Below are 16,426 nucleotides of genomic sequence, written 5' to 3'. Positions count from 1 at the left end.
TTCTTCCCTTTCAGTAAAAAGATGACCCTCTCCTACAACACAAAAGTTGGTTTATCTTTGGCATTCACTTACCATGTTTCTTTTTCAGCCCTGGTCTAGTCTGACAATTTCTCAGCCTTCCACACAAGGATGGCCTTGACTTGCAATCTTTTGCCTTTTAAGAAGTATTATGCTGGATGTGGGAGACGTTACTGTACGAGCTATTACTCGGTCAGCTCCAAAGCTCTTTTGTTTTGCTCTCTAAACTCTTTCCTCACGATGGCACAGCAGCAGTCTTTCTCCTCATTAAATCCAAAGACTTTAATGAAAAGCAGCTTCTACTAACTGCTGATCACCCCTAAGTCTCCCAGCAGCCATTCCAGATGCTGCCCTGTACCTCAGCTAGGTCAGGGCCGTGGTCCTGTTCTCCATGGCACAGAATGGAAATCAATCCTGAGACAGTTAAAATGATTTCTCAACGGGCATCTAGCTGCCAGGCTCCAGTCAGTTCAGGACAATAACCTTAAGACTACAGCCAAAAGGCACAAAGGTACGGACTCAAAGATTAGATTATCTGATATTTTTAATTGCATTTGTCACTGAAGACAAAGTTAGTTCTGCATCACCGACAAACGCTCCCTGCTCATTCCTTCAGAATGCCCCAGCCCTCTACTTTATTATTATTTTTTTTAATATTTATTTATTTGGCTGAGCCAGGTCTTAGTTGCGGCATGCGGGATCTTCATGGCCGGGGTGCGGGATCTTTGGTTGTGGCACGCGGGATCTAGTTCCCTGACCAGGGATTGAACCCAGGACCCCTGCACTGGGAGTGCAGAGTCCTAACCACTGGACCACCAGGGAAGTCCCTGGCCCTCTACTCTATAAACACAAGCACATTAGAACTTCCCAGCAATCAATTCTGCTACAAAATTATAGATCGGGTGTTAAAACTTCTCTCTCTCAATTGGAAAAATAAAGCAGCTGTTTAGAAGGAGGAACTCTCTATTCAATATCCAGCACCCCATTCCAAGAGCCCAGTGGGATGCTATGTATTAGTATAAATCACCAGGCAGGGAGTCAAATACTATTTAGCTCAATGGAAAAAGGAAGGAAAGAATATCCCTCTTAAGAGTTCACATTTTGGGAATTCCCTGGCAGTCCAGTGATTAGGACTCGGCGCTTTCACTGATGAGGCCCAGGTTCAACCCCTGGTCAGGAAACTAAGATCCTGTAAGCCGAGTGGCACAGCCAAAAAAAGAAAAAAAAGAGTTCACATTTTTCAGTTTCTAAAACTATACTACTAAAATTTGATATAGCCAAAGTTAAAAAAAAAATTCTATTTTACCCTTAAAATTACCTTACTACACTAAATACAAAGCTTCCTCTAAGCATTCCACTTAAATACAACCTCTTCCTGACCCATATTCCATTTTCCATTTTTCTCCACGTGCCTACCCCTATCTAACATACTATATACTTTATTTGTTTATTATCTGTTTTTCTCCACTCGAATGCAAGCTCTATGAGGGCAGAGATTTCAACAGTTTTCTTCCCAGCCATAGTCTCAGAATCCTAGAACAGGGACTTCCCTAGCAGTCCAGCGGTTAAGATTCAATGCTCCCACTGCAGGGGGCATGGGTTCGATCCCTGGTCAAGGCACTAAGATCCCACATGCCTCGCAGTGTGGCAATTAATAAATAAATAAATATCTGTTGAATAAATGAGCAATAAAAAAGTGACTCCAGAGAAGAAAAAATTTTAATTTATATGTTTTATGCATAAATGAATTCCTAAAGAAGAGTGATCAAATCACTGTTGAGCTTTTTCTCTTTAGACCTAAAGCTACACTTAAAGCACTATGGATTAGCTAGTGGTAATGGTTGGACAACTCTGTGAATATACTAAAATCCACTGAATTGTACCCCTTTAAAAGGTACAACGGTATGTGAGTCATCTCAGTAAAGCTATTATTAAAAGAGTATTTTGAGTGCTCACTCTTCAAAGAAAATATAGCGACTTACTATTCATTTTCAGTACAATGAAAGTTTATGTATTTTAAAAGAAAACTTACTAAAAAACACGACTACTGACATACAATGAAGCTAATGACAAGCAAAATCATAAAACTGTTAAGAGTTAAAGTAGCGAAGTATCAGTTTAAAGCCCATTACACCTCAAGCATGGTCCAAGGACCACCAGCAACACCACCTCTAAAAAGCTTGTGAGAAATGCAGAATCTTGGTCCCCATCACAGACCTACTGAATATGATTCTGTTTTTGTACAAAGATCCCCAAGTGACTCACAGTTATAACGTTTGAAAAGCACTGATTTAAATGACTGAGAAAAATGTTAACCAGTTATTCACAATTTATAAAACTGAGATCTCATGGTGTTCACGTAGCCAGTTGGTAATTCCACAACTCATTTTAAAGCTTAGCTAAGGCTTCTAAATTTTTGCTTCCCTTGAATTGCATAAATACTGTAAGTCCACAGAGTCATGCAGATATCATCTCCTGTCATGACTACTTCTTTTAAAACCTAAGCAAACCCTTAAACACGCACTGACATCTCTTAACGAAGGCAAGCAGTTGACACTATTGAAAACAGAAAGACTTACTAGCTGCTGTTGCAACTGGCTGAGCAATATTAGCCGGTGGCTTCAGTTTCATGAGTTCGTTCAGACTATTATTTTTTAGCAGGTCCTTCAGTTGAACCTGGTCTTTTGAAGGTGCGGAGGTCACGGCGCTTCGTGCTGCTGGTGCTGAGACTGAAGGACGTGTGTTTGCAGTGGTCTGAAGGAACTTTGTTAAAGTGATGGTTTGCCTATTCGTGGTTACAGGTGGTGTTTTAGTCATTACAAGTGTAGATCCCAAAGTCGGAAGCTGATTTATTTGATTCAGCACAAATGTTGTAGTAGATGGAGGCTGCTGCTAGAAAAGAAAACCATATACGTCACACCTGTGAAAAATTCTTTGTTCTCTAATGCAACCCATATCCACAAACACAGGAGGCCATTTAAAACTCTAAAACTGACTTATTAAGAATCTTACCCAGCCACTGGCACTTTGGTTCTAATAAATATCATCAGATATAAACTACCTAGTTAAAATACACCATTTGAGAAAAAGAAGGTACAGTAGTAGCGTTGGGGGCAGCAAGCATAAAATGAGAGTATCCTAAGCAAGCTGTGATGTATAGTCACCCTACGTAACACAAGGACTAGGAACATAAGTTCTAATCCCAGCACTGCCCCCAACTAATAAGATAACCTTAAGCAAATCACTTTACCTCTGGAGGCCCGGGCTCTCTGAAGACCATTTTCCATTTCTAACATTCTATGATTCCTGTCTAATGCTTTGTCTGCTATCATACAGACTATACTAATATTTAACTTAATAAGATAAGACCACCAAGCAGAGTTTTAAATTCCTATGCCCTATGAATGATCCACCCAGGTAAATTACAAATATCAGTGATAATGCGGATGCTTCCTTTGAGCCTAAGGCGAAGCTACACAGCATTTTATTTTTATAGTTGGGGGGTGGGAGTTAGGAGTTGGACAAAAATGAAAAAAAAAAGTCAAGATTTGAGGATAACAAATGTCTGTGACTTCAACCAACTAAAGTACAACACAGATTTTTTTTTTTTTTTTTTTTGCGGTAGGCGGGCCTCTCACTGTTGTGGCCTCTCCCGTTGCGGAGCACAGGCTCCAGACACGCAGGCTCAGCGGCCATGGCTCATGGGCCCAGCCGCTCCGCGGCATGTGGGATCTTCCCGGACCGGGGCACGAACCCACGTCCCCTGCATCGGCAGGCGGACTCCCAACCACTGCGCCACCAAGGAAGCCCCAACACAGATATTTTTATAAATTTAAGTCTATTTCTACCTCCTTCCCCCTTCAAATTATTTGTTATTTCTCCATGACTTCTCTAACAGGAATCTTCTAGATTACTATTGATTTTAAATGTAACTCTCAACAATAATTTATCAGAAGTTATCAAATTTTAACCAGTCTAATAATTTTATACCAGTAGAGCTTAAGTTAATAATTGCTATGTGTAGGGAGTTTCCTGTGGCCTAGTGGTTAGGATTCAGGGCTTTCACTGCCGTGGCCCGGGTTCAATCCCTGGTTGGGGAACTGAGACCCCACAGTCCGTGCGGCCCAGCCTGCAGTAACAACAACGACGAAAACTGCTACGTTTAGAGCAAGGTCAGCGGAACTCTGCATTTAAAGCACAATAACAATCACGTAAAAATTATATATACCAATGGACAAAAGCTGAACTAAACAAGTAAAAATGAAAAGTGCAGTGGGTTAACATGTAGTTCATCTTTACTTCATGAATTTTCTATCACTTGCAAAAAATAACCTAAAAAAATGGGGGTTTCTTTCCCCCTAATCTTTGGATCAACATAACTACCAGAAGAGTGAAAGAATCGTTTTATAAAGTAGGAGGTGAGAGTAGATAGAATACTGGGAAGGAAGGAGCAAAAAGCAGAACTAGTGAAATAAAACTATTTCATATTAAAGGTTATGTTCTTACTACAACCCTAAACTATTTTCATAGTAATGCCAAATCTAAATAATTCTTACCCTAACATTTAACAGGGCTGGAGTAGTTAGCGTCTCTGCTTCTTGTTTAACAGGAACTGCTGCTTCAGTCTCCAAACCTAGTTCTAATGCACTAAGTGGCACTGACTGGAGAGAAAACAACATCAGAGAAAGAAATAAAGAGTGACGGCAGTGAGTTCTGTTTCAAGAACAAGCGATGTATTTATTTTATTTAAAAACTTTTTCAAGCTTTACATTCGAACGGAATGTAAAATCACTGGTACCAGGTATAAAGTAACAATCTTTGCAAGCACAACATCTTCACTAAACTACGCTAACACCAGAATCTTATTTTTGCTTTCAGAGAATGTGTATAGTGAAACCTCAGAAAAATATTCCTATAAAGTCCAAAGACAAATATTGAGATTAGTGATCCTCCCACAATAACTCTAAGCAATTCATCTCTTACGTTGTATATCAAAGCAGAAAATAATGTCTTGATTTTCACTGCCAAGTATTTTCCACTTTGTGAATAAAGACTAATAATCAACATAAAAGTAATAGTCACATGCATATTTAAAATTAAGGCTTAACAATACCTATTTCTATAATAGAAAATAAAATTAAGAAAAAACTCACTTTTTACAGAGGCTTTGGAAAACTCTTACCTGCTGTACAGGAGGGGTAGGTGTTGGAATTGCAAGCCCCGCATCTCCAGCATCAATATCAAAGAGGTCATTCGGACTAATTCCACTCTCGCTCAAAGCAGCAAGTAGTAAATCTTGCCCTGGCTCCACCATCTTTAGAACAAAATATTAAATATTAACATAAAAAACTTAAAATGACAATTAACTCTCTTCTAAATATAAACCAACATTTTCTACCGGATCCATTCATTCAATATTTATGAAGAACCTGCTACACAGCAGGCAAAAAAAGGATGAAAGAGAAATAGTCTCTGATCCCAAGAAATTCACATTAAAATGGAAAGGACAGAAAAGTACGTAAATCACAGAAAGAGTATATGTTACAAAATGCTGTGGGAACAGAGAAGGAAATGCTGAATTCACCTGGGGAGAGAGATTACAAAGATGACAATGGAGCCAAGCCTCAGGTAAGAAATTGCCAGGTAGACAAGGATCTTCTGGATAGTGCATTCAAACTTATGGGGGCACGAATGATGCTGGCACTCTAAGAAGGATGGCTAGAGTAGTTCAACATGGGTACGGAAGCTCAGAACAGAAATACGAGGTTCACACAGATGATGGCAAGAGACGAAGAAGTTTTCGCCCACAGCTCTGAACACCATGCTGGAGAGCTCATTTAATCCTGTGAGAACCATGGGTCACTAAAGGGTTTTCAGATAGAGGACTGCAAAACATAGTCAGATTTGTGACTTAGAAAAATTACTCCACAGCCGTATGGAAGCAAACTGAGAATGGGTAGAGTAAGACCAAGGCAGGGAGACATCTTAGGAAACTGCTACAGCAGATCAGGAAAAAGCTGATGTGCTGTAACAGTAAGATGTAAAGAGAAAGAAGGGGGAATGGATTCCAAGATATTTAAGGAGAATCCATAAGACTAAGTTTAAATAAAAGCTCAAAATGGAAGGGAGAACATGAAACACACAAAAAAAAACATGAGTTGATGGATAATTAGAGTTAAGCCAAGAGAAAATGAAAAAGGTTGAGCCCAGGAGACCTAAAAGATGAGATATATGGAGTTTAGGGGGAAAATGCCTAATTCGAGCAGGCAAATACACTTTCAGCTGGGGTTTTCCAACTGTACTCATAGGAGCCAAATCAAAGTATTCTACCACTAAGATGGATTTTTATCCATTTTGTAGGGAAAAAAAGTTTAACAGAGCTTTCTTAATTTTAACTTTTCTCATTAATTTATCTGAAATAACCAATTTATATACACAAACATAATTATGAGAAATCTGACTACTTGTACTTATCAAAGAACTAACTTCACATTACATAAATATACTAATTTTCAGCTAGTCCATTCATTCTCAGACTGTGCAATGCAATTAAATGTTTCATTATGTCCTACAAAAAAAAAGTTGTTAGCCAAGAATACCATGACCACGACTCCCCAACATAGAAGAACCACTGTTTTAGATCAAAGCAGGACATTTCATAGAGAAATTCTCTACTAGGTAGGTCTACGTCGCTTGTACATCATTTACAAAGATGTTCTAAAGGAAATACGAGTGAGTTTAAAGTGGAAACCACGGACATTCAGAAATGAAACGAAGGGCAGACCTACCGTTTAAAGGATGAGAGGAAGGACAGCCCAAAGGAGATTTCCCCAAAATGTTTCAGAGAAAAGAAAAGAAGTCTAAGGAAGAAAGCATTTTGAGCAGATAGGAGGAAGGGAAGGGAACTGACAGTGACTAAGTATCTTTTACAAGCCTGGCACAGTGTCAGGCTCTTCATGTCCATCACTAGCCCATGACAACCCTGAGCAAGGTAAGTATTATAATTCTAGAAATGAAACTGAGGCTCAAAAAGCTTAAATTACCTGCCCAAGGTCACACCCAGATCTAGACTGTTCAAATTCCCAAAGCCCATGCATTCTCTTTCCAATGAGTAGATCAAGAAGTCAATATTGGTAACCCGTGAAGTTTCAATACTTAACTTCGGAATGAACGCCTGAGATTAAAACTGGAAAGGGGAGAATTAGTATTAAACAAAAAGATGGAAATATGAAAGAACCAGGTGACAGAGGAGACAAGGAGAAATGTCACAATATGGGTTTAATATACAATTGGTCCATTTTGGGGCTTCCCTGGTGGCGCAGTGGTTAAGAGTCCGCCTGCCAATGCAGGGGACACGGGTTCGAGCCCTGGTCCAGGACTATCCCACATGCCGTGGAGCAGCTAAGCCCGTGCGCCACAACTACTGAGCCTGAGCTCTAGAGTCCGTGAGCCACAGCTACTGAGCCCACGTTCCACAACCACTGAAGCCCGCGTGCCTAGAGCCCATGCTCTGCAACAAGAGAAGCCACTGCAATGAGAAGCCCACGCACCACAACGAAAAGCAGCCCCCGCTCGCCACAGTTAGAGAAAGCCTGCACACAGCAACGAAGACCCAACACAGCCAAAAATAAATAAATAAAATATATTTATTAAAAAAAAAGTTGATCCATTTTTCTAATACATAGTTGACCACACTTTACAAACTAGTATCCTAGTACACAGTACAAATATGTACCAAGAGAGCAAACCAATGCTTTAAAAATATTTTCAATTTATAAAATACTTCATTACAACCAATGACCTATGGGAATACAGGGTCTTAGTCCACTTGCTATGGCTAATTTTGACCTAGATTAATAATTCCTGAGACTATCAAAATGTCATCTTTATTAAAGTAAATATTGGAAATAATTATTTACATTTGAAACAAAAACACATTCTTTTAAACCAATGATTCCTAAACTACAGACCACAGAAAGCTTGGAGGACGAGAGATCCATTAATCCATGTGTTACTGAATTCACGAGAGCTTTCTGAAATATATTTTCTGAAAAATTAGCATTATATGTACAAAAATATCATGGAAGAGAGTTATTTGGGGAATAAACTTATTGGAGTCCATAAGAAATGATGGCAACAGTTATAAGTAACATTATCAGTGACCTACTCAAAATGCATAGGAATCACAATTTGAGACCCTCTGATCTGAGCAGTGACCTAGTACTGACAATGCCTGTAAGAGACATTGTCTTTTACGAGCTATTAATGAAAGAGATTTTAATTTTATATACATCTTATACACAAACAAAATCAAGGGATCCTTTCTCTCAAGCCAATTGGGCACAAATTCCCTACTTGCACTTTTTTTGCATGAGAAGTGGGGAGGGGATGGAGAGGACACATCTATGCCATTCTCTAACTCCATTAAGCGAAACCCTTAATATTTAATCATATTCCTATTCTGAAACTATCAATATTACAGACTCACAGAATTTCAGTGCTCAAGCTGACAGAGCCCCTAAAAGGTTATATTATGCAACCTTCCCCACATTTTACAAACAAGTAAGATTTATTCCTGAGAGGGGAAAAAAACATTTTCACTTTGAACCCACTAAGTATAATGTAAACACAAACACTGTTAGGTGCAAAAGAACTGCTAACTGCTAACCACAGAGTGATTCTATCTCAAACAATGGACAACAAAAAGGTTCCATTTTTATCATAAATACATTTGAAAATATCACCTACTCAAAATAGTACACCTATGAAAGCGTCTATGGTAAATAAGGACTAATGACACAGTAGCAGAGGGAAACGAAGAGACATCCTTGGCAGGAAGAGACTCCTGAGAAACAACAGCCCATCAGAAGAATGAAAGGATACAGTTCCCACTGAGAACACCAACACTGAAACCTATCGACAAGGACGAGGTTCCTCTTGTTGAGACCGAAGCAGATCCCTACAGCTCTGGGCAGATGCCAGCGATGTACCTGCGGCAGCGACAGCAGGTGCACTGCAGAGGCCGAGGGGATATGAAGTCAAGGGGAGAACCCGGTTCAAATACTGGCCACACCATCTGCTAAGTGGTGTCACACAGTTAAGCCATAACTTGTGACTCGGTTTCCTCATCTTCAAAGGGGAATAAAAACAGAACCTACTTTACAGGATCGCTGTGTTGAGTAAACATTACACTACATGGAATAAGTATTAGCCACTATTAACCATCATATTGATAAACATTACTATAATGTTCAAAAAACGTTTTCCTTCAAATTGCTGACACAACATTTTATATCTAGAATACAAACTTTACCTGTTGGCAATTTATTCACTAATCAACTTCCACATTAGTTCTATAAAATACTAGCCCCCTTTTTACTCAAGTGTCATACATCCAATATGCCTAATCAATTAGCATATCTAGAAGAAACTGGTAGACATCTTTAAATGTGCACATATAATGTCATTTTAAAAATATCTTTGCCGGACATCCCTGGTGGTGCAGTGGTTAAGAATCCCCCTGCTGGGCTTCCCTGGTGGTGCAGTGCTTGAGAGTCCGCCTGCCGATGCAGGGGACACGGGTTCGTACCCCGGTCCGGGAAGATCCCACATGCCGTGGAGCGGCTGGGCCCGTGGGCCATGGCCGCTGAGCCTGCGCGTTCGGAGCCTGTGCTCCGCCAACGGGAGAGGCCACAGCAGTGAGAGGCCCGCGTACCGCAAAGAAAAAAAAAAAAAAAGAATCCCCCTGCCAACGCAGGGGACACGGGTTCGAGCCCTGTCTGGGAAGACCCCACATGCTGTGGAGCAACTAAGCCTGTGCACCACAACTACTGAGCCTGCGTGCCACAACTACTGAAGCCCACACACCCTAGAGCTCCGAAACAAGAGAAGCCACCGCAATGAGAACCCCGTGCACCGAAACCAAGAGTAACCTCCACTCGCCACAACTAGAGAAAGCCCGCACGCAGCAACAAAGACCCAACGCAGCCAAAAATAAAATAAACTTAAATTTATTTTTTTAAAAAAGAAATATCTTTGCCTGAAAAGGATTTTTCTCTTAATAGTGCTAAACGTGTCTAATTTTTGACCCAACTCTGTGTTTTTTTGTTGTTTTTTTTTTTTGCGGTGTGCGGGCCTCTCACTGTTGTGGCCTCTCCCGTTGCGGAGCACAGGCTCCGGACGCGCAGGCCCAGCGGCCATGGCTCACGGGCCCAGCCGCTCCGCGGCACGTGGGATCTTCCCGGACCGGGGCACGAACCCGTGTCCCCTGCATCGGCAGGCGGACTCTCAACCACTGCGCCACCAGGGAAGCCCCCAACTCTGTGTTTATGTAGCCTGGATGTCGATGACTGGCACTCAGCTTAAGAATCTGAAGGATAATGATCCACTTAGAATTTAGCTGGTTAAGTCTATCAACAAGTATTCATTAAGTGTCTACTGAGTGCTGGTTCCTTAAGAGTATCAGGAGGAAGGGAAGGTAGGTATGAAGAAGTTTGCTAAAAAAGGATTTTCTTTACCTAAAAGGATATAATCTGTATTTTTTAACACCTATTTCCCCAAGCAGCGATTGCTCAGTAAAGTGCCCCTCCCCTCACTCTCACTGCAAAACCTATAGGACGAATGGAATCACAAAGGAACGTGCAGATTATATACAAGTTTCAAAAATGCTTTGAAAAAAAAAACCCAAGAAAGATTTGGGCGGGGGGGGGGGGACTACTTTCTCCATCACAACATCAAAATCAGATGGCTAGTCTTCTCGACATTCACTATACGGTTGGAATTCTTTAACTCTCAAAATAATCCATGAGTAAAAACTACCCGTTATTCCCTTGTCACAGATGAGAAACAGGCTTAGAGAGATGAACTGTAACAAGGTAACAACAAAGCAAGCTTGGAGCAGAATTACAAACCTAGGAGGGCTGATACCAGCGCCCTGCACCCCGCGCCCCACCCACCCAGAATTCTGTGCTGTTAAATCCATACCAGTATTTTTCAAACTGCTGGTCACAACAATGTTGTCAAATAATTTAAGTTTGTCATGACCAGTATTTTTTAATATTTCAAATATAGAATATTCAAATATTTTAAATAAAGACAGAATTAATGCAGCACACGCGGAGACGGTAAACATTATTTCATGAGACTGAGTTCTATGCGTGCATTATGTACTAGGTCACAACGTAAAACACATTTCTTACTGTGGAATGCATTAAAAAAGATTTGAAAATCACTGCTCTGTGCTATATACTGTCTCCCAAGAGGTAAATAAGCAAGTTAATTTGACGGGTTTTATACCATATTTTTTTTTATAAAAGAGAGTTCCTGCTCTTCGAGGGCCTATCCTTTCCATCTACAGAAAATTTCACTGGTATCACAAGGTTGTCCTTATTACTTAGTAAAGCTCAACCACATCAAAGTGGATCCGTCAATTAGCATAAAAAAAGACAACTGCAAAAACTTAAGGATTACATCATCTTGGTTATTAATTGTCTATTTAGTGATAAACAATTCCTCTCGGAAAGTATCTTTACACCAATTTTTGGCAGGCAAAGCACAAGAATCCACAGAGCCTCACGAAAAGTTAGGTATCTTGCTAAGAGCAGACCTCAGACCTGTGTGCTGTCTTCCTTCACAGGCAAGGCGGCTAGTCTCAAATCAAAGCTCAATTCAGAGACTAAGAAATGCCAAAATGTTATCTGTACCTAAAGTCTTTGAGGCGAAAAAAGACTTTAAAAAAGCATGAAAAGAATCTCCATACTGCACGTTTTTAAATAGTAATCTCAGCAAAACCCTTAAAACATGTAAAACTGACACATAAGAGCATTCAATGGATGGATGAATGCATGGATAGATGAATGGATGATGAATTTACGATCTGGAAGCCACTCACTAAGCCTCCCTTTTTAACATTTACCCAGCAACTAAAATAAAATTTATTTAAAATTCTGGAGGTTTGTATGAAACAAAATTAGACTGGGAATAAAGTTAGACTGGGAGATAAAAAGCAGAATCCAGAGAAAAAGAGTAAAGATGTCTTATTCGATAAGGTAAACTTTGGAAACAACTTCTTTAAACATGAAAATAAAATGTTCCCTTGCTTGCAGAACTAATGTCCCACTCAAGGCAGCAGCAGCAAATTCTACATTTTATCCTAGAAATTCTGTACAAACTATCTTTTGTGCAGTGATGAAGGCTTTCCCCACTGCTTATGAAAAGCAGTTCTGATTGCGGTAAATAACTGGGAAAAAAATGGAATCCCTCCGCGCTGTTATCTGGTTTAACTGTCTGCAACTGTTCTGAGGAACCGCGCTAGAGCAACTAGGGGTTTGACAGCTTTCTGGACCCTCCTGGCCGACACTTTAGAAACCCTCTTCTGTCTCTAATTCTGGCTGCCTAGAGAATATGAAACATTTAACTCAACGTAAACTGCTAATAATCAACTTTCAAAGGTCAAAGGGGACCCAGTTTTTAACCTTCTCTCATCAACACGTGTTTAGTACAAACTTCCGGGTGCGGTTACAACTGGCTGGGCAATTCAATGGCTAAAAACGTTGCTTTATTTGACTCATTTTCTCGCCCGTTCTTTTCCCACGTTTCTCAACCAGCGACTCCCCAAAACAAAAGCCTCCCACAGTAAACGGAGCACGCACATAAAAAGAGCTTCTCTGTGCGAGGATCAAGTTAGTGGTCCGCAAACATTAACCAAACAGAAACACAAAGCCGGGGTGGAAAGGGGAGGAGCTGGATGCCAGGGTCAGGAAAGAAACAATCACAAGGGTTCAGGCACATCCAAACCTCCTCAGCGGTTAAACCGACCCCAAACCACTTCGGGAAACCACCAGCATACACTGGTTTGGGGAACTTTAGATGCTCGGTACGCCAAACACTCTCAAAGTAAGCCAATTCCCAACCGCCTTTCCTCTCCACATAGATGCTTACTTAGGGTCCAGGAGGCGAGCTCGCTCGCTCGAGGCAAAATTAACCTAATCACCGGGTGAGGCGTGAAGGTGGCCCCACGTGCCCCACGTACCGTCCCCATCGCCCCGACAGCGAGGTAATCAGCAAACTGCAGGTGCGGGGGTTCAGATCTGGGGCGACCCTGTCGCCTCCCGGACTCGCCCTGAACCGGAACAATCGTCCGGCAGGACTTCTGAAGGATTACGGAGCTCACTTTCCTGAGGGACCAGGACCTCGCAGCCCCCGGGTCGAGCCGCGGAAGCAAGGGGGGGACGGCCCAGTCGGAGCCGGAGCCGGCGTCCGCAGACGCTGCCTCCTCGCCCAAACGGGGTGCCTCCGGCCCGGGACAGCGGGGCCCCCGGGGCCGGAGAGCCCCACGCGCGGCGACCGCAGGGCCCGGCGCTGACGGGCGGAGGAAGCGAGCGCGGCGGGGCCGCCGCCGGGACCGTGCCCCCGAGGGCCCCCAAGGCACGCAGCTGAGGGGGCTGCGAAGGGCGAGGGAGGCCCCAAGCCGGGGTGAGGTGGCGGCCCCCCCCAGCCCGGCCCCGCACGGCCCCCTGAGCAGAGTGGGAGTGGGAGGCTGTCCGGGAGGGGGAGTGTAGAGGTAGAAAAGGGCTAAGGAGAGGACTTACTTTCCCCGCGGGATCCGACGCCGGAACAGCTTCTCCGGGTGGCGAGAGCTTGAAGAACCAGAGGCGACTGGAGCGGAGGCGGCGGCGGTTGCGGCGGCGGCAGCAGCGGCGTCCGGCTCTGCCTACCTCCCCGCCGCCATCTTGACGCCCCTCCCCCCCAGTCCCCCCGCCCCGCCCCGCCGGGAGGGGGTGGGGCGACGGATGAGGCGCCGCGCGCACGCCCCACGTGACTTCCTCCCTCCCCCACCCCACTCCCCAGCGCCCCTCTCCGCCCCGCCTCCCTCCTAGGTGAAGGAAGATGATTCCCCCCCCCATCTTGACCGCCCCTGCCTTCGCTGCTAAGCACGGACTCCATCGCTCCTGCCGACCCGGTATCAGTGGTTGGATCCAAGGGAATTCCGGAACCCAAATCGTCCATTACCGCGGCTCCGGGGTGGGCGAGGGGTGAGGGGGCCGGGTTTCCGAGGAAGGGGGAGGGGGGTAGACGAAGGCCGCCTAGGAGAGTCACGTGTCTACTGCTTCCGCCGGCGCTCGAAAGACCTCGCGAGAGTTCCGTTCCCCTTCCCTTTCTCCCTCGCGGGCTGTCGGGAAGAAGGTCCGTGATCTGGGTTGCCACCAGGAGGTCAACCGGTGGGCCGGGCGCATGCGTCCCACACCTGCTTTCAAAGTCAGGCTAGGAGGGGCCCGAAGCTGTTTTCAAAACCTTTTTGGTGTGTGGCTTTGGGCCAGGAAGTTACCTAGTGGCGTCTCTGTCACTTTGAAAAGCTCGTTACCTTAGTTAATTCTAGAAAAAAATATTCGCATACTCATTGCTTGTTAGGCTTGCTCAAAGCACTTTATTCAATGTGAAACCGCAAGTAACTCGGAGCCCCTCGGCTGGTCCACTGCCATATTCAGATCCTAAGGAGTGAGAGCGCAATCAGCCCCACTTTTTTATTCACACACACCCGGTAACCTGAACAAACTATTGCTCTGAATTAATGACTGCTGCAGATCTGTCGCTACTACCTCTCACTTCCTTATTTTCATATTCTCCATTATGATCATTATTACTGCTACTACTACTAAGTGACCTGACACAGAATAAACAACTTCTTGGTAACCCTTTTGTAAAGTCATTCTGAGAATGCTCTTTGAATCCCTTGCTTAGGTAATGGGCACGCCTGGGTGATTCTTGCCCCCTACCGGCCGCGCTTCGCACTCGCCTTGAAAGCAAACCTACTGGTTTGGTTAACTTGGAGGTTAAGGTGTGAGCTCTTCAAGAGACAGTGTGGGGCTGGGGGAGAGGGAAAAAAATGTAGTCATGGCAAGAATAATTATGACTCTTCCAACACTGTGTTTATATACGTGAATATGTATTATATATGTATACATGTAAACAAGCATTTTAAATTGCAGATTTGCTAATCACTGTACCTCCATTATTTCGTTTAATCCATACACACACAAACCTATAAAGGTTAAAAAAAATAAAAATAGTTCCATAAGAACAAGGCCTCGGGGACTTCCCTGGCGATCCAGTGGTTAAGACTCTGCGCTTCCACTGCAGGGGCACAGGCTCAATTTCTGGTTGGGGAACTAAGACCCCGCATGCTGCTTGGCGTGGCCAAAAAAAAGAACCATGGGAGACCAAGGCCTTCATCTGTCTTGTTCACTACTTTCCCCTAGCCTAGTTTATGGTCTAGTGTAGATGACAGCAAACAAGCAATTGTCACATTATAAAAAGAGAAAGAATACAACAAAAAAACTGACATTGTATTGATAGTTAATGCATCAGTGCCTTTGAAGCTTGGTTGGAGCAATTCAGTTTCCAAGTGGCCCCCAAACTCTAGTTGTACACCAGGACTAGATGAGTCCTAGATTCTGAAGACAGAGTTCTAACCTAAGAACTTCCACCTTTTGAGGTACTTTCTGAGCATCTAAGCCTGATCCTTGCTGCCATATCTGCATAATCTCTTTACCTTGAACCAAAGTAAAAGATGGTGTTTCAAGGGATAGTTATAATATAACTGCACATATGCACACAAATGTTATGCACAAGGTCATTCATTGCAGCAGCATTTGTAGAAGGAAAAGATGGGAAACAACTTTAATGTCTTTGAGGAAAAGACTAATTAACTCAACTATGGTACTTTCCTACAGTGAAACAGTTGTTCAAAAGAATGAAGCACTTCTGGGACTTCCCCAGTGGCGCAGTGGGTAAGAATCCTGCCAATGCAGGGGCATGGGTTCGATCCCTGGTCCAGGAAGATCCCACATGCTGTGGAGCAACTAAGCCCGTGCGCCACAACTACTGAGCCTGCGCTCTAGAGCCCGCGTGCCACAACTACTGAAGCCCACGCGCCTAGAGCCCGTGCTCCACAACAAGAAAAGCCACCACAAGGAGAAGCCCGCACACCACAACAAAGAGTAGCCCCCGGTCGCCACAACTAGAGAAAGGCTGCACACAGCAACAAAGACCCAACACAGCCAAAATAAGTAAATAAAATTTTTTTAAAAATAGAATGAAGCACTTCTGTCTATGAGAATATGTATTTTGCTTCATGTTTGCGTGGAGCATCTCAGAATGACGACACAAGTAGCAGCTGTTTCAGGGGATGGGACCTGAGAGACTGAGGGTCCGAGGCAGGACGCAGACCTACAAGCTGCGTCCAGAACAGAGATACTACCGGGAGCAGATAATTCAGGAAAAGCCCTATTCAGGCATGGTATTGACTCCCCCTGACTCAGGGGGTGCTACTTATATTTACACTACACTTCTCATTTCACTCAACAAATATTTGAGCCAGATACCATGTTAGAGGTATTGTGTTAGAGAC

General features: G+C 43.4%; 1 protein-coding gene across 5 annotated transcripts in view; it reads right to left on the bottom strand.

Annotated features, from left to right (window-relative positions):
- SBNO1 (strawberry notch homolog 1) overlaps positions 1-13,751 on the bottom strand; it is a 59,626-nt gene extending 45,875 nt beyond the window's left edge. For 2 of the 5 annotated variants that reach the window (XM_082640326.1, XM_082640328.1), the window contains exons 1-4: positions 13,608-13,751; positions 5,201-5,332; positions 4,575-4,679; positions 2,598-2,910 (exon numbers count right to left, since the gene is read on the bottom strand). In XM_082640326.1, coding sequence (XP_082496452.1) covers positions 2,598-2,910; positions 4,575-4,679; positions 5,201-5,332 — 550 coding nt within the window. In that variant the 5' untranslated portion in view covers positions 13,608-13,751. The remainder of the gene's footprint in view (positions 1-2,597; positions 2,911-4,574; positions 4,680-5,200; positions 5,333-13,607) is intronic. The other 3 variants (XM_082640327.1, XM_082640329.1, XM_082640330.1) reach the window with 3 other exon arrangements.
- Between the last annotated feature and the right edge of the window lie 2,675 nt (positions 13,752-16,426).

This window comes from Mesoplodon mirus (genome assembly GCF_964341445.2).
Source record: "Mesoplodon mirus genome assembly, chromosome: 13".
Lineage (NCBI taxonomy): Eukaryota > Metazoa > Chordata > Mammalia > Artiodactyla > Ziphiidae > Mesoplodon > Mesoplodon mirus.
This window is presented reverse-complemented; position numbering and strand designations above follow the sequence as displayed.